Consider the following 24,720-nt stretch of genomic DNA (forward strand, 5'->3'; position numbering starts at 1 on the left):
TATGGACCCCACCCTAACAACGGGGCTGGGTTGAAAATATTTAGAAGATCTTTCTGTGTAAAAAAGTCTTTGTTCGAAGGCCAAGCAATAAACCTTTTTAACACCAGTAAATATTAAATGAAAATAAAAAACAAGCTCTTTAAACTCATTATCCGATTTTTTAAAAATTCGGAGAGAAAATTCCATGAAGTTCAATTGTGTAAAAAGATGGCCACCACTCAAGGGAGTAATTTAGAGATTTTAAAATAGAATTTTACAGACTAAGTTCATTGATTTTAACCAAGTTTCATCTGTAAATGCCTGTATGTAGTGAATTATGAGATAAACTTGTGCAGCCTCCTGGCAAAGTTTACTTCATTGATCACTGCATGACATAGGGAGTCTTTATTTTCTTCATTCGCTCGATCCGCAGTAGAAAATCTGGAAGCAAAACGCCTTATTTTTTTCATCTTTTCTCATCATCTTAAAACAAGATAAGGATATTGATTTTTGCCCTGGGTTATGGAACAGATCCAATATAAGACCAATATCTCTGTCATATACCACCTTGCTTCATTAGGCTCATCTGAAGTCAAGCAGGCTAACAATTAGTGTCTTATGATTGGTAAATGTCTCAAATTAATTTACTTGTATCCATGGCAACAGAACTTTATCATACAATTATTTCAAATTGTCCTGAAAGTGCCTTAGATCTAAGATCAAAATTGAGGTAATGGAAGGTCTTTGTCATTATGCCAAATCAAGAGGAGATTTTCAAATTCTGTGAATGATTTTCTTAAATAAGATCTCAACAAATGGTACTGTACTTAATGTCTAAAAATAGGAATAACAATACATTGATTTGTATGATATCTAAATGTAAACAAATTAAAAGAATGCCTGGTACCGGGATATTGACACTGTGCCAAATTACTGGCAATTTTACCATGACATAAACAACCTGATAATATAACACCATGGTACCGGTGCCAGTAATTTTACTAGATTTATACTCATATTCACTACTCAATGGAATTTCTTGTTAAAATGTTAACAACATTCTGAGAATTCATCATTCATTCATTCTGAGATTTATCATTTATTCATTCACTCTAAGAATTTATCATTCATTCATTCATTCTGAGAATTTATCATTCATTCATTCTGAAAATTTATCATTTATTCCTACAGTCTGAGAATTTATCATTCATTCATCCATTTTTCTTTTAAGTATATATTCCCTTTCATTCATTTGTTCCTTCATTCACTCCCTCAATCTTTCATTCATTCTGTCAATCCAATGTAAAAGTAAAAATAAATAATGAAAATGATAGATTTCTACCAACATCAAAGATAGATCCTGTCTTAATTCATTCTTTCATTCATTCCTTCATTTATTCCATCGTTTGTTCACTCATTTCTACTGTCTATCTTTCATTCATCCATCCATCCACTGATCAATAAGAAAGAAGTATAAAACAATCAGCCAGTGACAGAAATAGAAGTCTAGCGATTATTAAAGTGTTTTCACTCAGTAGAGGTAAAATAAGTACATGGTTAAGACAATGACTGGAATTTATCGATGAAATGAAGGCCAATTACGCCAAAATTCCTCAGTTCGACTGGAATATTTGGATAAAGAGGTAAGATTTTTGCTGGATTAGTTTTCTCTTCGTTAGGAAGAATTAGATATACACTTTAGAAGGTACTAAAAAATGGAATGGGGATTCTATGTGCCCTACGCTCATGAATCTTCATTTTTATTCCATTAAATTGAGTCATTGGAAATCAGTCTGCTGGATCAAAGGACAGAGGTTGTGACTTACTCTCAACCCTTTAGAGGAGTCTCAAATGCAAGATTCCCGTGGAAACATTTTTGGTGGTAAATACTACTTTTCTAAGGCTGAAAATAAGCTCTACAAGAGTAAAGTTTTAACAGCAAGTTTCTTTAAGTCTTTACTTCTCAAGTATTGATCTAAATCTAAAGAAAACAAGCAATAATGTAATTATTATGAAATCCATGTACTGGTTTTAGACGTATTTGTGTGTCTGCTTCAGTGAACTTTTACAATTGCAGATTATTAGATTAATGGTTTTATTTATTGAACAGTCCGTACATCCGTAAACTCTCACAAACATGGGGCGTTGTTTTGAAAAGCTTGATAACTTAATAATGGTTCTTCAAATTTAAAATTATAAAAGTAACTTTGTCAAAAATTTTGTCGAAATCCTGAAGATATTTTGATCAATGGAAATTATTGTCTTATACTCAGCGGCTTAGAACTTTTGAGACGATAGTTTTCATTGGTCGATTGGTCAAATTCGACTTCCTGTACAAGAATGTGTCCAATGCATCCATGATGTATTGAGTAGCAGTGAGGTATTTAGGGGGTTGGGCCATTTGACACCTCTCATTATTGCCCTTTTATCGCCTCACCCCTCAGTTACGCCCCTGACGAGTTGACTGTGGAATTTCAGCTATGAAAATAAGATGTAACATTCTGTAAAACTGTGGATGCTTCCAATTCTAAGAAACGGAATCCTAATAGTATTTTAATGAAAGTAGTCTGTAGTATTTTGCTGACAGATTATTTTGGATTGTTTCCCCTTAGTAATAGTAACTAAATTGAACGTGTTGAGAGGTGGCTCGCTATATTTTGCCCATCGTCACAATGGTCAAGATATTATAAACTTTGACTTCAATTGTCACTGATCTTGTATCACAGAATGCAGTGATTTGATTGGATTGTATGTTAGCGAATACAGCCAATCCGAGCCCTCGCAGAAAGATTTTTAACATTACGGTTAGTTATGTACAGATTTTCTATCAAGGGCTCTGATTGGCTGTAACTTGAGTGATACAAGAACTATGGCTATTGTAGTCAAGGTATAAGACAAAGTTTGTAATTCCTTGACCATTGCGAAGATGTATTTTGCCTTGTTCATATCAATCAAGATGAATCAATAAATGGTAGACTCTGTTGATTAAATTCCAGTAATGTTATGATAATGTTCATTTGATATAACTGGCAGAGTTGTTGAGAAACAGAAACTCTGAATGTAATGTTTATATCAATCAAGATCAATCAATATCAATCAATAAATGGTAGACTCTGTTGATTGATTTCCAGTAATGTTATTATATTGTCATTTGAAGACCATGATAGTTAATTGAATCAAAGATTACTAGGTACTGGTTTTTTAAAAAGATTAGACTGTCTAGGTCTATATCCAAAGAATAAAGTTAATAATTATCTAAATAGAATTACCTCTATTTCATCCTAACTTCTATTTCTTGATCTTATTTTTGTGAAGGGGGCGAGGAACAGTTAGGAGGGGTGGTACAGTAAGGGACAGGGGATGCTTTGTATTGTACCTTTAAGCACACATTATGTTACTGTAAGCTCAAAATTGTTTTATAGTAGAGCTCAACTCTATATATTTTGGTCTAATTTTAATTTTAAAGAGTGATATGGTTGGGTAAAAATTATACAAATATCCACTTATGCTGTGGAGAAAAATATGTTTGATATATCTGTATTATTTTCTTTTTTCAATTTCAACGACCATGTTTCTGAAAGTCTTGAGAATATGTTTTGGCGCCTCCAAGGCCTATAAAATTTAATTAAAATCTTCAGAGTTTCATGTAAAGAATGGTACCTGCAGGAAATCAATTCCAGTCTTAGAAGTAACTTGAAAATAATCGTTGTTTTTAGACGACAGGCTTTTGAAAAGTTTCATTACGTTTCTAAGGAGAATATTTTTTAAATGTGGGGTGGGGTGGGGTGTACCAGATTTATTAAACAGACATCTCTCAGTGTTTTATCATATACAGGCTTTTGTTCTAATCAGAGTATGTGCTGGTTTCAATAAATATATATAACATTGTGCATAGCATTACATTTAACATTGAATTACTTAGCATTATGTAGCATAATAACATTGGATTACATTACATAACATTGCACCATTTTGTATAACATAACATTATATTATATAATATAACATAACATTGCACCATTTTGTATAACATAACATTATATTATATAATATAACATAACATTGCACTATTTTGTATAACATAACATTATATTAATATAATATAACATAACATTGCACTATTTTGTATAACATAACATTATATTATATAATATAACATAACATTGCACTATTTTGTATAACATAACATTATATTATATGATATAACATAACATTGCACTATTTTGTATAACATAACATTATTTTATATAATATAACATAACATTGCACCATTTTGTATAACATAACATTATATTATATAATATAACATAACAATGCACTATTTTGTATAACATAACATTATATTATATAATATAACAATGCATTATTTTATAACATTATATAACATAACATTGCACTATTTTGTAACATAACATTATTAAATAGCATATCCTAACATTACATAACATTACATTTACATGTAGCATTTACATAATTATATAATCAAAATGATTATCTTCCTGCAACATGGAACCAGACTGATTCTGGAACTTATTAATTTAATGTGTTCTGTTTACAAGTTCCTGCAATCTCTTGTGTATTTCCTAAAATATACTGATCACCATTAATCAAATGAATTTGTTTTAATATTAGACATTGTTGTACATGTCTGTTCTGATGACAATCAGTAATGTTGTTAAGGCTGTACATGTCACTTTTCATTTTGAAAATATGCTTGAGGACTTGATTAAATTGTTTAGCAATTACTAATGATTTTCTAGCTTCCTGATGCCTGCTTTGTCTTTTCACATATATAGTACAGGGGAATGGCGGATGTCTTGCGTAGCTGTCTGTGTTTACTCTTTTCGGAACACCTGATACGCCTCCGTATTTCAGCAGAGACGCCTCTGCATTGTGTCTCCACATTTATAGCTATATATAGAGGTGAAATTTTCACTTTTGCCTCGCTGCCCCTGAAAAGTTCCAACCAGAATGAAACCAGTCGGGCCACAAACCTAAGAAAGGGTATTTTCAGGAAGTCATTTCTTTCCTAAAATAATTCTTGAGTACAAATATGTTCGTGACCAAAATACTTTTTGAGTTAGCATGGAAAATGATTTAATTCTTGTGAAATTTCTAATGAAGTCTAAAGTCTCTCATTACTGGTCGTCAAGCATGTCTGTACTTGATTAATCAAATTGAGTAAATCTGTTTTTCCTTTGCCAAATATTGAAACTCGCCGTTTCAACACCAGTGTTGACTTGTGGTATGTGTGTACTTGTTTTGTGATCTTCCAAACCCAATGTTAGGGTTTGAAAAGGTAAACACAGTACCTTCGCTGTGTAACATCACCTTGGAGCTGATTTCTTGCTATATCTTGCCAGTAAGATCCTGGTAGTTGTTGAGATAGCACCTGTTTTGTTGAATATTTTTACGTAAAAACTATCAAAGTATTTGTTCTTGAATTGAATGTCCTTGGCAAATATTTTAGACGCACTTTATATAGAATGAGTAAAATTTCACGAATTTGATATTGGGTTACTATTTGATATTGTATTTACAAACGTGCAATGTCATTGATTTTGTTTTCGACCCACCGACATTGTTTTTTGGATTGTTGATTGAATTTTTGTTGATTGTTTTTATGGTAAGGGGTGGTTTAAAAAGTTAAACCTTTGTTCCATAACCTGAAAGTCCAGGGTTCAATCCCAACATAGGTCAATATAATGGCTTTTCCCCCTGTCTGTGACGCAAGTAAGAGAGGCTGACATCGAAAAAAGCATCTAGTCGTTCGGATGAGACAAGAAACCAAGGCCTGTATGTTACAGGCTGTGCATGTTAAAGATCCCTCGACAGTTGGAAATCGAAAAAGAGTAGGTTAATTTCCCTCATTGCACCCTGCATGGCGTTGTCCATCTTCATTGGCCCAAAATAAAAAAAATTAGATGTAAAACTCCATTCATGTTATTTTCTTTCAACACAAAGAGAAGAAAGTCAAAGAGACCTTGTATAAAATGACATTTTGAAAGTATTTCTAATGTTGATATAAAGATCTTTGAAGGTCTTAAAACAAATCCTCGTAAAAGTCCGTGTGGAAAATATATTTTTTATCAAAAATCACAAGTCAAAGATGAACCTTTTTTAAACTTTTGCTAACTTTTTTTCTTCATCAGTCTTTATTTGTTTGTGTTTTTCGGGAAACATTTTTTCTTAAAGGCATAGTATTGTTTCTGAAATTTTTTTGCTTTTAGAATGTTTATTTAGGTAATGAACTCCATTAAAATTTCTCAGATTTTCATTTAAATTTTGTAATTGCTAAAGATATGTTTTCACCAGAGTCTGTACTGGTATGTTCGAAATGTGGACTCTCTCTTCGAAGTCAATGCCAAAACAATGGAGTTACGGATTGAAATAAAACCCCAACTTTTTGGCTCGTTTGTTGATGCAAGCTTAGACACCTGGTATAATACCTTCTTCATGTTTTTACCCTTAAATCTATGAATAATCTCTGTGTAAGGAATATTTAACATCAAGGTCTGTAAACATCATGTAATTATGCTATCAAGACCTGTGTCTGGTCTGAATTGATAAGAACATTACCTAACCAGACGTTGAATTAGATTGGTGTGTGGCTGAAATAAAATACCAAATGTATTCATGAAATTAAACATTTTATATCATACTATGATAAACATTGTGAATTGGGATTCTACATCTTGTTTTTTTGCTCCAGTTTTGTCAGGTCTACATCTAATACCTTGACTACATTTAGACTCTTCTTTTCTTGTATCACAAAAGTTTGAAAAGGCAGCGTTTTGATTGGATTGTACGCTAGAGAATACAGCCAATCAAAGAGATGGCCTTTCGATCAACCGGTTCCCATATTTTCCCGTCATCCAGAATGTCCAGTACTGTTATGTATCAATACACGACCACGTGATATATGCTTATCATGGTATGATGTTATTGCTTTTTAAACCATGTGAGAAGGTCCTGATATTCTCCTGTTACTGCCGTTTAGACAATGTGTGAGAAAGTCAATCAGTTTTGATAGTCTTTAACAAATGTTGATCTAATGTTGACTAATATTTGTTAGACTACCGTCATTATGGACAGTATGGACACTAACTTAATGACCGATTCTCTTGTGGACAATTTCACTCCCTCCGTGATTGTCCGGAAACAAATTGATTTTGATATCTTTGTCTATAATGATCATAAATTCGTCTGTGGACTCTCATTCCATACCTTCATTTATTCCCCTGGGACACCTCCTTAAGATTAACCTTTCCTAATTTGTTTGATGATATTGAAGCAAATTTGACTGAAGGAATAGTAAAGATTCAGAGAAAGTGATCAAAGTAACCTTATTCTTAATTGATTGTAGACTAACTGAAAGCACAAATTTGGACATCTTTTAAAGGCTTTAGATAACAATGTTATACTTTTGATAAGAGATACAGATAGATGCAATTCAGCTCTATCAGTTGCTAAGTCTTAAATTTAGGTGACAGTATCCCTTTTCAATTCTCACTAATCATGTGGACGTAGATCAACAGCTTGATATATTAAATTGTCATTAAGCTAGTCCTCAAGCTAGACATAGACTAGTTGTCAGTTCCCATCTTCTAGTCAGTGAGAAGTGTTTGAGGCTGTCAGAAATGATTTGCGGTTCCTGCAATTCTGGAGATTTTGGTTCAATGGCATGTCAATGTTTGTCACTGACACAATGTAATTTCCGGAATGACTGGTAGTCTAGACCGATATAGTCTCTCATACCAATTTATTTTATTCTAAAAGATTAGTTTAACGGGACACTTCCACCATCTGTTTGATTAGTCTTAACTTAGTCTCCGAAACGTGAATTTTTTAGCTAAGCTAATCAGTAATAGTGTTCACAGCTCACTGTCGAATTTTTAGCCTTCAAATCAATGTGTGTCCAGAATTATCCGTGTTAGAAAGTTAAAATGACGACTCATCTTTTCCCCAGACTCCACCATATATAGATTTTTAATTTTCTTACTGTTCTGAAGATTATTTTCCTACATTTTAGACCCAAATCAACTCGTAAAGATGGCAAACCACGGCCTTGAAGAACATAACTCAATTAAAAACAAAGTTTCTTCTATTTTTACAATTTGTTCATTTAAACTTAATAGAATATTTCTGTATCTCACCAGTAAATTGGTCCACACTGCCACTTTAAAGTATTAACAGACAATAAAACTCTGTAATTTATTAACCTTCCAGATATTTCTCTTCTTTTACTGGCAGTAGTTTAACACTTGTTCTTCAATTGTGGAGGTTAAATTGTTCAGATATTTTCTGTCTATCGTGAAACATTAGTCTCACAGTAAATGCCATGAACCAATTTTACTTTTGTTTCTTATCTTATTATCACTATTAGATTCAGAACTGTAGGGTGTAAAACTCCAAGTGTGGGGTGATATAAAGCTCATTTCATTTCAATTGTCAAGGATAGATTTTCTTTGTTTTCCGTTTCTTCATATTAAAGAAAAACTATTCCCTTACTCTTTTCATGTCAATATTTGGAGTTTAGTTCATACAAAATTGAATAAAATATAATGATGAATAAGACAATGGTCGAAATGACCAAGGTGTTATTGATCTGCTCTGGTGGAGTCCGAGATATAAATTATACGACTGTATTCCTTTGCAATGCAATTATAATTCCGTCAATCATATGTGCGCAATTAAATTTGTCTTATCATTGATTGTTGCCAATTTCAGAACATTTCATTGATCAAAAATTTCGTAATTTCCCAAATTTAATCAAATTGTTATATTTTTCATTCATTCAATCATTAAGTTTTCCTATACAGAAGTTGTTCGGTTTTTCTGCTTGTTATAAAATTGTTTAAAATCAATCGGAATTTTCATTGATTAGAAGAAATTGAATTAATTTGATTGAATTTGATTGAAGTGTATTTTGTATACTGTCTGTAGATTGGTTAATTTTTTAGTCTGAGAGCCTCTTTATAAAATTTCAGAATCAATAGTAATAGCTAATATGATAAAAAATAACTGACAAAATTTCAATTCAATTGGTAGACTGAAGGAGAATACCTAGATATATATTTTACATGATGTCACTTCACTCCTAACAAATGGTGACTTTGAGTTCCAATCTCAATCATTTTGTGAAAGTCCGATGACCATGTCATCTTCCAGTAAACCCAGCTGGTTTGGTCATGGACCAGCTGGTAGAAAGGATCCTCATTAATCCAGTAAACCCAGCTGGTTTGGTCATGGACCAGCTGGTAGAAAGGATCCTCATTAATCCAGTCAACCCAGCTGGTTTTGTCATGGACCAGCTGGTAGAAAAGATCCTCATTAATCCAGTCAACCCAGCTGTAAATGGGTATGGATAATCCAGGAAAGATTACTGCCAAGAGGTTTGGTCATGAACCAGCTGGTAGACAGGATCCTCATTATTCCAGTCGACCCAGCTGTAAATAGGTACAGATAATCCAGGAGGGATCAATACCAAGAGGTTTGGTCAAGGACCAGCTGGTAGAAAGGATCCTTAAGCTCCCCTTTGACAGTTTTGTAGCTCTTAATCGACATTTCCACTAGTGCTGACTGGATGAATCAGTGAATCCATGTATCGCGATACAACTTGCCACGATACGCATATCATATCGCAATGTCATGTATTGATACTTGGCGATACATTTTATTCGTTAAAAATGTGCAGATTTTTCCAAGTTGTTTTATGATATAACAATTTTCTTTCCTGCAATTGTTAGAAACTTTTTATAAGACAGTGGTCCCTAACCACTTCAATCAATGAATTTCCACCTGTTTCATAGAATAACCACAAAGGAAGATTGTCTTTGTTTAATATGGAAGTGTCGCAATGTTAACTGAATTATTAAATATGAAAAGAATGACAGAGTTAGGTCTACGGAGGTGTTCCAGAGTTTGGAATTTAAAGTAAAAACAGGAAATGTACGAAGAATACAATGGCGGTATATTGTCTTTAGTCTGTCATTTGTCATTCCTGATTCCTGATATTTTTTCTAAAGATCTTCTCAATACAAAGACTTCTAAAATTCTTGCAGGATATCTGTCAAAGGATGCTCTTAAAAAAAAGAGGAAGAAAAGGATGTTCTTAAAGTAATACTGGGCGATATTGGTTGAAGTTGATATATCACGATATGAAGCATTAATATATCACGATGTGGGTATATATTGTGATATTTATAAACTATGTTTTTTACTGGTTTTTAAAACAAATGTCTTTATATGATGAAAAGGAGGTAAAACTCCATTCATTTCATTTTATTTTATTTATTTAAGACAATTTTGTAATTTGGTATTTTTCTAGTCAATCATGGTATAGTTTTTGTATTGAAATTATCGATTATTTCAGAGCCTTATAAAATAATATATTTATAGAACCTGTCAAATTCAGTGTCGTTTTTTTCTGTTTTCTGTAAAAAATGAACAGAAAAGTTGATTTTCTTCATAAAAACACTGTTAAGATTTTGAGAAGTTGTCAGAAACTTTACTGTTATCCTTTCAATTGATCTAAAAGTTTCATGATGTCTTTGACATTAAGTAAGTTTTAATGCCGTATAAAACTGGATTAGCGGATACAATTCTGGCATTCTGATTGGCTATCCATTTATATTACCCAATCAAAAGCTCATGATAGCTTACTCTCTTAAAAAAAAAAGTGCATTAGCAGGATGGACATGGGATAAAGGGATAAATTTATTTTGATGAAACAAAATAGTTTTCAGTATGGCGCCAAAAAATATGGGCATGATGTGAAATTAATAACGTCTAAGATTGATTGTGTTACAATTGAATGAAAATATATTTCAAGAAGCATCCATCAAAACTGTTTTGGTTTGCAAGCGTTTTGAAAAGCAAAATGGCTGAAGTAGTAGAAATCTACCTCCATGATGAAGAGTTGAAGTAAAGATGATGATAATGAAGGTATTAATGAGAGTAATAAAGACTAGCTAATAAATACTTAATGTCTAGTACTAGTGTTAAAAGTTAATTAAAAACTAATTCTCCCTTGTCTTAAGATGACGAGGTACAAAGTCCATCGTGGGATTATTTGATACGTTAAGAAATAGAAGAATCAAATTATGCAATACGATTAAACTGGTCCTCTACTCCATCTAAAGCTTCGCAACAAAGGAACAGGTTGCAGCTTTTGTTAACTTGGCATTGATTGGTCAAAATTCATGTCATACACTACAGTAACTTCATTGGGATAAGATTTGAATGATATTTAGAAGTGGAGAGTAGATATAACAAAAACACAAGGGGTATATTATGGTATAACTCACTTCTTTAATAACAAAGCACATAACGTTTCAACACAATTTACACGTGTCGTCATCCTCATGTTTACCCCCACTACTTCATTTTATCTGATGATGACACGTGTAAATTGTGTTGAAACGTTATGGGCTTTGTTATTAAAGAAGTGAGTTATACCATAATATACCCCTTGTGTTTTTTGTTATAACTTCATTAGGGTTCCTAGTTATCAACGCTAATGTAAATATATGGCAATGTTCTTTCTAGCTGTCCCTATTAGTCTTTCGTTAATTTGATAATAAAGTTGAATTCTGGGAATTTAATAAATTTCAGATCAATGCTCTTGACTTGAGAAAACTTTTTTTTTGAAGGTGTTGCTTAGCAACATTGTTTTTAAAGTTATTCAATTTACACGTTGGCCAGAAGGATCCAAAAAATACATTATTTATTGCTGGTAATTTTGATGTTGCTAAGCAACTGATTTTGAAAAAAAAAATACTGTTAGGTCTTACACAATCCATGTGTCCTCGGGAACATATTGTTTTCTGGAAGATCAAATGAAAATACCAGTAACTTTAGTCTCATATATGATTTTAAATTTAATTTGCCGTCATTTGATTGGTCAATCACTAAAATAAAGTTTGAATTAAGTTTTATTATCCAATCAGATTTATTTAAATCCAAGAAGAGATAGCTTTCAAGGATAACAACTTATGTTCACAACGGATCCTTTTTACCAGCTGGTCCTTGGCATTGATCTTTCTCAGATTATCCATACCCATTTACAGCTAGGTTGACTGGAATTATGATTGAAGATGACTTATTCTAGGTCATCTGACTTTAACAAATTATTCAAGATTAGAACCCACAATAACCATTTGTTAGAAATAACCAAACAAAGAAATTTTTTTTATTTAAATTTTCTGACAAAAATGGCCACAGAACGATAAATGTAATCACAACAATAAAACCTAACAGACGCGCTCTTTGACCTGCCACTCTTCAATATTGAAAGACAAATAGTAATAGAGATATCAATTCTCAAACGAAACAAAATATAGATTTTTTTTACCGTCAAAATGGCTCTCAAGGGACGTAACTCTTGATTAATGACTATGATATTAATATGGCGTATTGCTTACTATTATCTTCTATTTAATTATGATATTCTATACGGTAATAACTCGAGTGCCTCTTTCGCGATATTATCATGACTTGGACAAATTAATCTCGGAATATCTTTCCTTTTTTTTAATGTCAAATCGATTCTAGTCAAGGTGTAGGTTTATATCTGTCAGTCATGACAATCAGAGAGGCTGATATTGAGAAGTCGTTTGGATGCGACAATTAACTGAGGCCCCGTTGGCTACAGATTTTCCTCTTTTAAGACCCCCCTAAGCTGAAGCTCTAAATGAATTGGGTGTAAAATTCCAGTACATTTATTTTTATATGTTTTAAGTAATCTTACTGGATGATATTTTCACTGCAATAACCAATCAAAGTTATCTTTACAAATTGTTTACAAATTATCAAAAATTAAGCTATTTTTTTTCCAACAGGCGTTTGATTGTAATGTTGTCCTGAAAGGTCAAATTATAAATCAATTTGGTTGATTGATCTTGATTGATGTTGATTGTGGTCAACAGAATTGCCAGGAAGTTGGCCATTGATTGAACATGCCTTTGGCGATTTGGATCAATTATTTAGTAAGATCCAATCAGTTATCAGTACAAATCATGAAGGTACTACCTTTCTAATTACAAATGCATATGTGTAAGGATGTAACTAATGCCTGTGTAATAGAATCCTAAACAATGCCTTTGTTGTAAACCAAGTTCTAACAATCTGATATGCAAAATGAAAACCTGAAATCCAAACAAAACATAGAAACATTAGTAGCAGCTAAACTAATGCCCGTGTTATTAAGTTTTTACCAATGCCTGTGTATTAAAACTCTAACCAATGCCTGTGTATTAATACTCTAACCAATTCCTGTGTATTAAAACTCTAACCAATTCCTGTGTATTAAAACTCTAACCAATGCCTGTGTATTAAAACTCTAACCAATGCCTGTGTATTAAAACTCTAACCAATGCCTGTGTTAAAGGTAATAATGTACCATCAGCCACCTAGCGTGTACCAGCTGACTTGAAATTGATTTCTTGTGTTACACTGTAGTTATTGTTTTCATTAAGTTTCTGACTTCACTGTGAATAGGATATAATTAACTAGATACTTTAACACTGTGGTACCATTCCAATCATCTTCCATTGGCATCATTGCCAGGAATATTATATCCTGGAATTAGTTTTCTGGAATCGGAAATTTATATGTTTTGTGGTATAGTTTTGATTTGTTTCTTTGGGTTTTGAAAATATTTGAGCACAAAATAATGTGGCATCATTCCAGTTTTTGATTTGTTTTTTTGGTACACTGTCGTACCATTCCAATACTCTTTCATTGGCATCATTGCCAGGAATATTATATTCTGGAAATAGTTTTTGGAATCGGAAATCTGTATCTTTTGTGGTGTCTTATAAAATTGGGTTTTGAAAATATTTGAGCATCATTACCAGGAATACATTATTCTGGAATCATATTGTTTTTTTTAATTTCTGTTGTTCTGATACTTCTATTTCATATTCTTACACTAGTTTTATAATCTTTACAGACTTCTGATATATCAGTTATATTTATCTAAAGTGTAAAGACATTTTGGTAAACTTGGCACCATTGAATGGAAGATTTATTCTGGAACTTTGTCCAGATGGTGGAAATTCCAAATGGTTTCAGATCATTAAGAAATATGGTGTTGGTTATTTTATGTTATGGAATATTTTTGAGGGATTGTTGTTTTGTGTAATATGAATATGAAAGTTGAAACTTGTAAAAAGTTTGAGACAAATTGGCATGATTTCTTGGAAAAATATTTTTTTTTTATATTTTAAAACCCGCTTTCTCATTTCTATCAAAAGTGTTAAAATGTAAGAATTGTTGGAGAAATTGGCTTCATTATCAGGAATTCTAGTCAAAACTGTCTACATTTGTCTAATAGTTTGAAGAAAATTCCACACTTTTTCAGAAAATGTGTAAAATCTAGGAGTTGGTGATATTGAATGGCAACTGAAGGTTTTATTTATTTCTTTGAAAATCTCACAGGTTTTAAGGTTTCAGCAAATTCTTTAAAATGTGCCAAATCCTGCCAAAAATGTGAAAAATCCAAGAGTTTCGTTGAAAGTCACCTCAAGGTGTTATTTATTTCTTTGAAAATGTCTTGGAGGAATTAAGGTTTCAGTGAATTCTATAAAATGTGCCAAACTTTACCAATTATTTATCAATATGGCATCATTTTCATAATGAATAGAGATACTGGTAAAATAATTACAAGTAATCTTGGTCATAAGAATATGTATGAATTTCTGTGCAGGAATATAAACTCTCTATGTATTCATGTGTTTATATCTCTTTTGTTTTTATTTATTTTATTTGGCAGAAGATTTGTTGTTGATAGACAGATAGATGTTTATTACATGAACAGTAAAATTTTATCTTTGTTCTGTGTCCCTAGAGGGTCTGCAGTGGTTTTCAGTGAGTTAGACGCTTGCACACTAACCTGAAGGTCCAGGTTTCAGTCTCGACATAGGTGTCGCATAAGGACTTTAGTAGAATTGCAGGAACTACAGACGTCTGATTGAAATTTGAATGGTGCAAATTGATGCTATCAGTGTCCCCGATACACATACAAATTTTTAGAAAACCTTTTGACAATCTCTTTAAATGTGATATTTTCACTGTCTAAGCCTTACATTAACTGTATCATTTGAACTTTACAACAGTTTGTGTTTTATATATGTAATGATTATTCTACCATGCTGTTATTACAGGTTTTATTGTGAAATATGAGTTTTAGAAAAAAAATAACTCAACCTTTGACATTAGATGCCATTGATTTATCGAAAACTTTTTTAACATTTTGAGAAAAATATACAAGGTCAGAAACCAGAAGTTTAAAGCTTAAAACCTGTTTTCAGCTCTCTTACTTGAAGTGTTTCATCCAAATTTGATTCAAGACTTATTTTGTGCACCATTTTTCTGAAAAAGCTTTGAGAATAAGCTAGTACAAGTATGGAATTTAAAGTATCATGCAAGTATTAGTAAAGTATCATGCAAGTATTCAAAATTAAGTATCATGCAAGTATTCAAAATTAAGTATCATGCTAGTGTTCAAAATAAAAGAAGTATTCAAAATTAAGTACAATGCAAGTATTGAAAGTAAAGTATCATGCAAGTATTGATAGAAAAGTATCAAGATGATCCATTTGATTGATAGCATACTTCTTTATCAACAACTTCAAACATTTCAAAATTACCCATTAACTTTGGATAAAGTATTAGGCCACAGTCGTCCATGGCCTGAAGTTTTGTTTACATTTGAGACTTTATAAAAGTATCCACACTAAGTATTCTATATTAATACATCAAAGTATGTGTCAACAAGATTGACAAGGGGCTTGACAAGTGAATACAAATCAACTTACACAGGGTCAGTTTATTGATGCTGAATTCAGCTTCCTTGCTAAGAGCTCTTCATTTGGAGGTTGAAAAGTTCATGTGTAAGCAGACGTATTTATGACTGTATAAATTTATGTGAATTTCAATGTGGTTATTTCTGTGAAGAATTCTAGAAGCGTTATTATGTGATTCTAAGAGCTAAGAGCTCTTCATTTGGAGGTTGAAAAGTTCATCTATGAGCAGACATATTTATGACAGTATTCATTAATGTGAATTTCAATGCGGTGATTTATCTGAAGAATTTCAGAAGCGTTATTTTTTAAGTTTTGTGGTGCTGAATTCAGCTACGTTGCGTTGCTAAGTGCTCTTCATTTGGAGGTTAAAAAGTTCACCTGTAAGCAGGAAACATATTTTAATTGTTGTAAACAAATGCGGGGACTTGTGTGTAAATTGTTTGCAATGAATTGTGATGCTGAACTCAGCTACGTTGCTAAGAGCTCTTCATTTGGAGGAAGAAAAGTTCATTGCGTAAGCTTTCAAAGGTAGACAAGTCCTTCTTATTTGAACGAAGATGTAGCATTATTTTTTCCTCGATAAGTTGTTGACTGTTGAAATAAAATGTAAAAAAGATCGAAAGACAATAACAAAATTAATTCAAATTTATTCTATTTTAGATTCAAGAATTGATTTAATCTCATTACTTGGTCATTCTCATTCTAATATAATTTCCACCATTTTGTACAGCACTCTTCACTAGATCAATTTTTTCTTTCATTGGAATGAGATCGTTGTTGATGGAAGTGAAGTGTTTTTAGTTACCATGTGGGAGGGCTGTAGCTCGGTTGGTTAGAGTTTTTGGAGCCTAGGGACATTATTGGAATCAAGCTTTTTCTAATTCTGACATTTGAAAGGATGTAAATGAAATAAGTATCAAACAAGCATCACTGGCGGTGAACCTTTTTGAAAACCTGCATCCCTGACAGGGAAAACTATTTTAAAAGCCTGTATCACTGCCAGGGGAAACCAGGTTAAAGAATCTGAAGGTTCTATCTTGATACATGCCAATTCTTTCAGTGATATTAAGAGATAATTAAGATATGGTATTTGTTTGAAATAAAAATTGATTTGTGTAGAAATTATTGATGTTATAAGTCTGTCCTTAATTAAAAGCTTTTTTAAAAGGTTGATTTTCTTGAAAAATGCTGACACAACATGCAATCTCTATGCTGGATAAAGGATCTTTATGGTTCTTATTGATAACAGCCTAGCTTTGAACTGACAGTATCTGCAAATTTATTAGTTTATCTATTTGATATTAATGCATTAGTGAAACTTGGTCATTTTAACTTTCAATCACGGATAATTCTGAACATATATGGATTTGAAGGTTCAAATTTCGACAGTGAGCTGTAAACACTATTACTGATTAGCTTAGCTAAAAAATTTCTATTTCTGAGACTAAAGTATGATTGGTCAAAAGGATGGTGAACATGTCCCTTTAAATACTAAGAGTTACTATGGTTTGATTGACTAGTAAATGGTTATATAAAGACATACTGTCATTATAGTTCAGTTATGTTATTTTTCTTATGTCATGTATGAATATAAAATCATTGATTTGATTGCCTCTATAATTACTGATTTGGTTGCCTTAAGTCAGTTTTATTTTGGATTATATTAGTACACTGATATGAGATGTATACTGTTGTTAGTATCTAAGACAGTGTATTTCAGTTTTTCAGTATTTCTACTAAGTATTTCAGTATATGGGTGAAGTATTTCAGTATTGAGTTCTGTATTTCAGAATATTGAAGGTATTCTTTTGTATTTTGACAGAGTATTTCAGCATTTGATCAGAGTATTTCAGTATTTTGACTGTGCATTTTAGTATTGAGTTCTGTATTTTGGTAGATTTTTTTAACAGTATATTTCAGTATTTTGACAGTATATTTCAGTATTTGACAGTATATTTCAGTATTTGAAGAGTATATTTCAGTATTTGGACAGTATATTTCAGTATTTTGACAGTATATTTCAGTATTTGGACAGTATATTTCAGTATTTGAACAGTATATTTCAGTATTTGGACAGTATATTTCAGTATTTTGACAGTATATTTCAGTATTTGGACAGTATATTTCAGTATTTTGACAGTATATTTCAGTATTTGGACAGTATATTTCAGTATTTGGACAGTATATTTCAGTATTTTGACAGTATATTTCAGTATTTGACAGTATATTTCAGTATTTGAACAGTATATTTCAGTATTTGAACAGTATATTTCAGTATTTTGACAGTATATTTCAGTATTTGAACAGTATATTTCAGTATTTTGACAGTATATTTCAGTATTTTGACAGTATATTTCAGTATTTGAACAGTATATTTCAGTATTTGAACAGTATATTTCAGTATTTTGACAGTATATTTCCGTATTTGAACAGTATATATGTCATAAAATAAATATATAAATATGTATAGATATACCAGTACTATTTGTAAATATACCAGAAGTTAAAATAGATTCAAATTACCTTATTACATGATAACATTCATATCTCTACTATATATTCTTTTATAGTAATATAATATATCATTTAAAATCACCATGAGCCAAATATTGTGATGTAATTTATTATCAATGGCTGTGCCAGTCTTTTAAGACTGGAGATACAAATAGGTGGCAGATTGATTAAACAGGGTGACAACTGTCGAGGCTGAATTCAAAATACTGCAACTGTGAGGGTTCTTCCAAGAAAATGGCTATAGAATAGAAATGATTTCTTGCATTCTAACACCTAATCAGGGGAAAAGTGTAGGCTTTCACATGATGTTTGTGTAGGCTTGTCGGGCATTAATAAGACATTTGTGTAGGCTTATTGCTTTTAACATGACTTAAGATAATGTCTTATAGCAAACTAACGTGACATCTGTGAAGACTAAATGTCTGTAATTATATCAATTTTAAGAGCATTATAAAGGCATATCTTTTCTCTTAATGAGTTAAAGATGGTCTCAGGTTCTAATACTTTAACATAATCGTGTATCAATACTTAACACCTGGGTAACTGGTGGATCAGACTTGAAGACTTTTAGGTGCTTGCCCACTAGTCTGGAGGTCACAGCAATTTTTTTAAATAAGTAAAATACCACTTGAGCAATATTAGTTATGTGGAGTCTCAGAAAGGGGTGTTGAGCAGATAAACCCAATGGCATAGTAACGTCAGATTTTTTCAAAAAAGTGAGCTTGCTCTTCCTCGATCACATCTTATAAGTTCTAGGCGTAAGTCACAATTTCACTGGCAAAGACAATGGTCACGATTTTGTTTTGTGGTGTAAAAGGTCCCAATGGCAAGGACACTTAATTGATTTTAATGGTCCCATGTGAGTCCTAGAAGAAGAAGTATGGCACAATGTGACTTTAAGATAATGTGAACTAATAGCTGTATAGGGTTGGATGTATTTGTATGTATTTGGATGTATAAGCTTATAGTGATGGTTCATTCAACAGTGACTTGAATGTTGTAGTAAGGACAAGCTACTTTTCAATAAAAAGCACTAGCCCAGGATTTAAGCACTGTTGTGTTAGAAAGGGAGAATGTGCCAGTTTCTAAATTAGAAGAATTGTGTTAAAATTATTTTTCCCTCTGTGGACAGATATCAGATTTTGATATTTGACTGGTAATTCAGGTTTGGAATTTGTGTACTATGTGGCATACAAATATATCATGTTTTTCAAATCACCATTATTGTTTGTCAATGGATTATGACTTTACTATTTCTTTTGGATTGGACAATTTTTTACAGTGTCATTCTAAATTTGTTGTCCGTATTGGACAGATATTTTTTGATTGAAAGCCAAATATTTGGTGAAAACGTTGAAGGTATTTATTAAATATGGTTTTAGTTAAGCTCTTGATATTGTCATTTGTTTAGATTTTATGTTGTCAAGTTGATGTGACTAACTCAAGTGCAGAGTGACATTTGGTTTTTCAAAAGAGTGAAGATTCCATGGAATTCTATAAGGAACTTTTGTGATCTCTGTGTATTTTAGTCATCTGATTGGTCAATCACTAATAATGATTTAAAATCATATTCGTGCATTAAAAATCTGGAATTAACCGTAATTTAAGGGAGCCTACAGTTCAGGAGGAAGAGAATTTTAAATCTGATTGTGTGCCTTTAAATGGATTAAGTTACACCTTCAGAATATTGAATGATTGGGGGATTATAGAAAGGATCAAGAGATCAATGGATTAAGATAAGGATAGCCTGAGCCGGATTAGCCATGAATAAACAATCAGTTGAATCTTGATATTTGGTGACTTACGTACCCAAGACTGGATATATTGTGACAGACTAAAAACAGCCCTAATTTTACAAATGAGCTCTTCCAATCATACATGCATCTATTCATATTCATTGAGATTATGCATGTGTGGAAGAGTTCATTATAAAGTTGAGGCGTGTCAAATACATGAGTGGTTTCATATATCCAGGCTGGTACATAACGAATGTAGATCAATCAACACATTTTTCTGATATGTTTTTAGATGAACATAATGAAGTTAATAAGGTACAAAAATAAATTTGACATCATAGAGGTTAAAACTACAGTCTGTGCCAATTAACAGGGAATATTTTAAAAATACTCATGAAGAACATTGTTAAATTCTCAAAATAAGAGTGATAGCATGTGTTCCAAACAATAAGCATATATCAAGTATTCTGCTGAATTCCCCAAAATTAGAGTGATATCAAACAAACAGTAAGCATTCCATCATTCCATAGTGGATTCTATATTGTGATATACATTGACAATACTTGACAAAATGGTGAAATTAAAACATAAAAACTCTCTGGATGGGCTGGATGCCTGGTACGATGAGAAAATGAGAAGAAATAGTACTCCGGATTATTTACTACAGGGCATTCCAAAACAAACTAGTCCAGGTTGGTATTTAGGTCATTTTTATTCATCCATTGCTTCATACCATCTGTCTATTTTATAACTTTATTTATTCATTCATTTTTATGCATATTTGCTTATACCATAAAAGGTTTCAAAGAACCATGTATTTGTGTTTACTGGAAAGTTTCTGGTTTAATCTGATAGATTTGAAAGCTCTTTTGTGGATTCATTCATTCATTCATTCATTCATTCATTCATTCATTCATTCATTCATTCATTCATTCATTCATTCATTCATTCATTCATTCATTCATTCATTCATTCATCTTATCTAACAAGATGAATTTATGTCAAATTGTTTCATCTATTTCCTTGAATTCTTTCAACTTTGACCTCTTACAATCAGGAAATTAATTGGTCATTCATTCATTCATTCATTCATTCATTCATTTATTCAAACCACACATTCTAAAGCAACTCTGCATTAAATTGAAATTTTGTTTTTAGCATATTTTGGTGAAAATCTTAATATCGAAGTAAGGACAAAAAACAAGAAATTCAATTTAGCTGTCATTGTAACGGATGTGAAATGTTCACCTCAGACTCAAACTTTCTGAAGGATTATTAACAATTTGACAGGCTATTTCACACTCAATTAGCACACAGGCATCCGAGACATATACCCTATTAGCACACAGGCATCCGAGACACATTGATATTTCCGTATCATTTGACATAATGTATTTCTTAAAAGCTTTTTATATCTTTTGAATTAGCTTTGATATTGTCTGGCTTGAGAAAATGAAATGATATAGAGTTTTATATAGTTTATAACTCGCCTGCATGGGCTAAGGTTGTTAATGCCTTGCAGTGAGCAATGAGGAAAGATATAAAATTACTTCATCATTGCCTAATTTTATAAAGAAAATTCTAACTCCGTACTTGTGTAAAATAAGAACAAAAAAATGAAGGGTAGGTTTGAATTTGGGTGCAATAATACAACAAAAATGAGAGTTAATTCAGTAATATATTTTAACTGCTGCTGTGGGCGTATGTTACCTTATCTGAATACTGTTAAATTTTCAGAAATAGTTCTCAATTCCTGCCATCCGGAAGTTCTGAGATTTAATTGTAATGCTTTATATTTTCAGGACACAATGGCGGCTCTAACAACCTATCCCATAGTGCAATAGAATTAGGGGAACCACCAGCCAATCAAGAAAAGCCTTCGACCAGTAGTGGTGCCGATTCCTTCTATTTACAAGTTCCAGGTTAGATAGGAGTTACTGCCCTTGTCATTTATTTATTTATCAGTCTGATTAAGATTATACCAAACTTTCGTTCCATTTTTTATTTGCTTTTATGTTTAATACAGTCACTTAAGTTAGGGTCAAAAGACAGCCCTTGTGAACTTCCGTCAAATTAACCTTTTGACCTAACCTGAGAAACACTGCGTCACAAAACACAAGCGCTGGAGAGGGTAGAAATTTTATTGGTTAAAAAGGTCAGTTAGGTCAAAAAGTTAATTCGACAAATGTTCAAAAGGGCTGTCGTTAGACCCTAACTGAAGTGACTATACTATGTCTAATGAAATTTTGGATTTCATTCATTCATTCATTCATTCATGCATTCATTTATTCATTCATTCATTCATTCATTCATTCATTCATTCATTCATTCATTTATTCATTCATTTATTCATTCATTCATTCATTTATTCATTCATTTAATTTCAGATCCATTCTATTATAATCATGTAGTTAACAGACGTCGACAGTCGTTTGATATATCAACTGATTCTAGTTCAGCTTCTAACAGCAAGAGTGGAATCAGTATCAAAGTCTGCCCGACAATGTGAGTATTCAGATATAAAGAAAGGGGGATAACTCTGAAGTGTCTATGTACTGGAGTGATGTCCCCTTGTATCGAGAACTATTATGGGCTCGGTCGTTGCAAGTTTTATTGACGTCTGCTAGTTGAAAAAGGTTAACGTTGGAAATGTGTGGAAGTTTTGAATTCTCCCTCAAGACAAAAAAATATATCTATACCACTGCCATTGCTTGTGGGATTTTTGTTGGCATTTCCAATCATTTAGCTATGCGAGGATGCTTTAATGAAAGAATAACGTCTTGTTCAATGACCTTTTCAATGAACTTTAGAATTATCTCAAGTCTGAAGAAGTGTTATCTTTATCTGCCATTTTTTTTAGCCTCAAAGCCAAATCAATACCATTTTGTTAATGTGTCTGCTTCCACCCTGCCTTCAGGGCTCATAACAATCACGTAGCTTAGTAGTTCCAAACGGACAAAATGACATTCAGAGTTATCTCCCTTGAATCATATAGCTAAAACAACAACTGCTAAGTTTATTGTGGTTGTCATTAAACGTATGACGTACAGAGTTGTTCCCCTTTACATGTTGACGATTGCAGTTGATTTTTTCAATTCTGCTTCTTGCTTTCACTGAAAATTCACGAACTAAGAATGGTTGACTGCTTCGGAACTAATGCATTGCAATTTCGTGCATGATAAAGTAATTATTCACTTTGACAGCATTTTTTGAGTATATTTTATTTAACTGTAGTTTTTTTAAGCATGAAGTTATGCTGCCACTAATTTTCATTTTAAAGGGATTGTGTCATATAATTATATAATTTCAGTGTAGAGATCTCTTTTAAGTTTTATAAGATTTTCGGATTATTATCGAAATTATGAGTACAATCCCTTTAACAAACCAATTTCTTTGCCCCTGGATCGAAGGAGCAAATTCAAGGCATCTTACCCTGTAATTTTATTAATCCCTTCTCTTTTTCTTTCCCTGCCCCCTTGTTTTTCTCACCATTTCACCTCGGTCATTGTTTTCATTTTTGATATATTTATTTATTTACCGTTTATTTTGACTAATTTTAACTAATATTTTTCTTTCTTTAGAAATGTTGGTGATGTAAATATGTTTTTTAATATCAGACTTTTGGAAAGTTTTGGACTTCAGTAAAAATGTTGCAAAAATTGTTATGGAAGTCAAAAACAATTGTTAAATAAAAAAAAAACAGTTGTCAAATTTAGACAATAAACAAAAAACAGTTGTCAAATTTTAAAAAAAGAACAGCTGTCAAATTGAAAAGAAAACAGTTGTCAAATTTAGAAAAAAAAATAGTCGTCAAATGTGGAAAAAAACAGTTGTCAAATTTAGAAAGAAACATATGCTAAAGTGTTAAATGAGAACTCTCTAAAAAGAAGTCTAAAACGTTTGATATTAGTTTGATATTTAAAATAAAATGGAGTTGCATGTTGTTTATGATTTGATTTATTTTTTGTGGTTGAATTGAAAGTATGGAGAAAAAAGGTTCAGAAAGGAGATTTAGTTTGCCTGTCCTCAGGTTGGTATTTCACTTCCCTCCTTTCACACTTAGGTCAATTCCTTTAAGCTGGACTTCCTTATTGCTGGACTTTCCTTACAATGCACTTTAATTTTGAAATCCTGCAATGTAACTTCCCACATGAAGAACTTTCATAATTTCCCTGTTGCTGAAATTCCCTTATTTTGGGCTTCCCTTATGTTATTGCACTTGATTTATTGAATCCCTGCAATTTTCAATAAATTTCTTACCCTTAGAGCTGCACATAAGTCATTTCCCCATATGCTGCACTAGATTATTCCCTCCTATGCAACAGTAAGGTCAATTCCTATGCTGTACTAAGTTCCCTGCACTTAGGGCTTTCCTCATGCTGCACTTTTAGGCACTTCATAGAGGGATGGGTGCTTCCAAAGATCAAAAGAAAGGGTCTTTTTGGAGTATAATCCCTGAACCTTTAGGCTCTTAGCTACTTCCTTCTCAGCTTCCTTCCTTCCCAGCTTCCTTCCTTCACAACTCCCTTCCTTCCCAGCTCCCTCCCTTCCCAGCTCCCAGCTTCCTTCCTTCCCAGCTCCCGTCCCTCTCAGCCCTTTAATTGTTTTGCACAAGATCATTTTATTTTTTGAAATATTCAATATTGCACCCTATTTTTTTGTATTTTCATCACCATATTTGA

General features: G+C 32.2%; 2 protein-coding genes across 2 annotated transcripts; both read left to right on the forward strand.

Annotated features, from left to right (window-relative positions):
* Positions 1 to 17,731: 17,731 nt before the first annotated feature.
* Positions 17,732 to 18,028, forward strand: LOTGIDRAFT_138093 (hypothetical protein; the record flags this gene model as incomplete). The annotated part of the gene is made up of 1 exon (XM_009048429.1): positions 17,732 to 18,028. A coding segment is annotated over one exon (297 nt), but the record flags the coding sequence as incomplete, so codon positions are not given.
* Positions 18,029 to 20,609: 2,581 nt separating this feature from the next.
* LOTGIDRAFT_171858 (hypothetical protein) lies at positions 20,610 to 23,683 on the forward strand (the record flags this gene model as incomplete). Its single annotated transcript, XM_009048430.1, has 4 exons — positions 20,610 to 20,730; positions 21,841 to 21,960; positions 22,426 to 22,543; positions 23,620 to 23,683. The coding sequence occupies 4 exons, from the start codon at positions 20,610 to 20,612 to the stop codon at positions 23,681 to 23,683; spliced, it is 423 nt and encodes a 140-aa protein (XP_009046678.1).
* Positions 23,684 to 24,720: the final 1,037 nt, after the last annotated feature.

Source organism: Lottia gigantea (assembly GCF_000327385.1).
Source record: "Lottia gigantea unplaced genomic scaffold LOTGIsca_121, whole genome shotgun sequence".
Taxonomy (NCBI): Eukaryota; Metazoa; Mollusca; class Gastropoda; family Lottiidae; genus Lottia; species Lottia gigantea.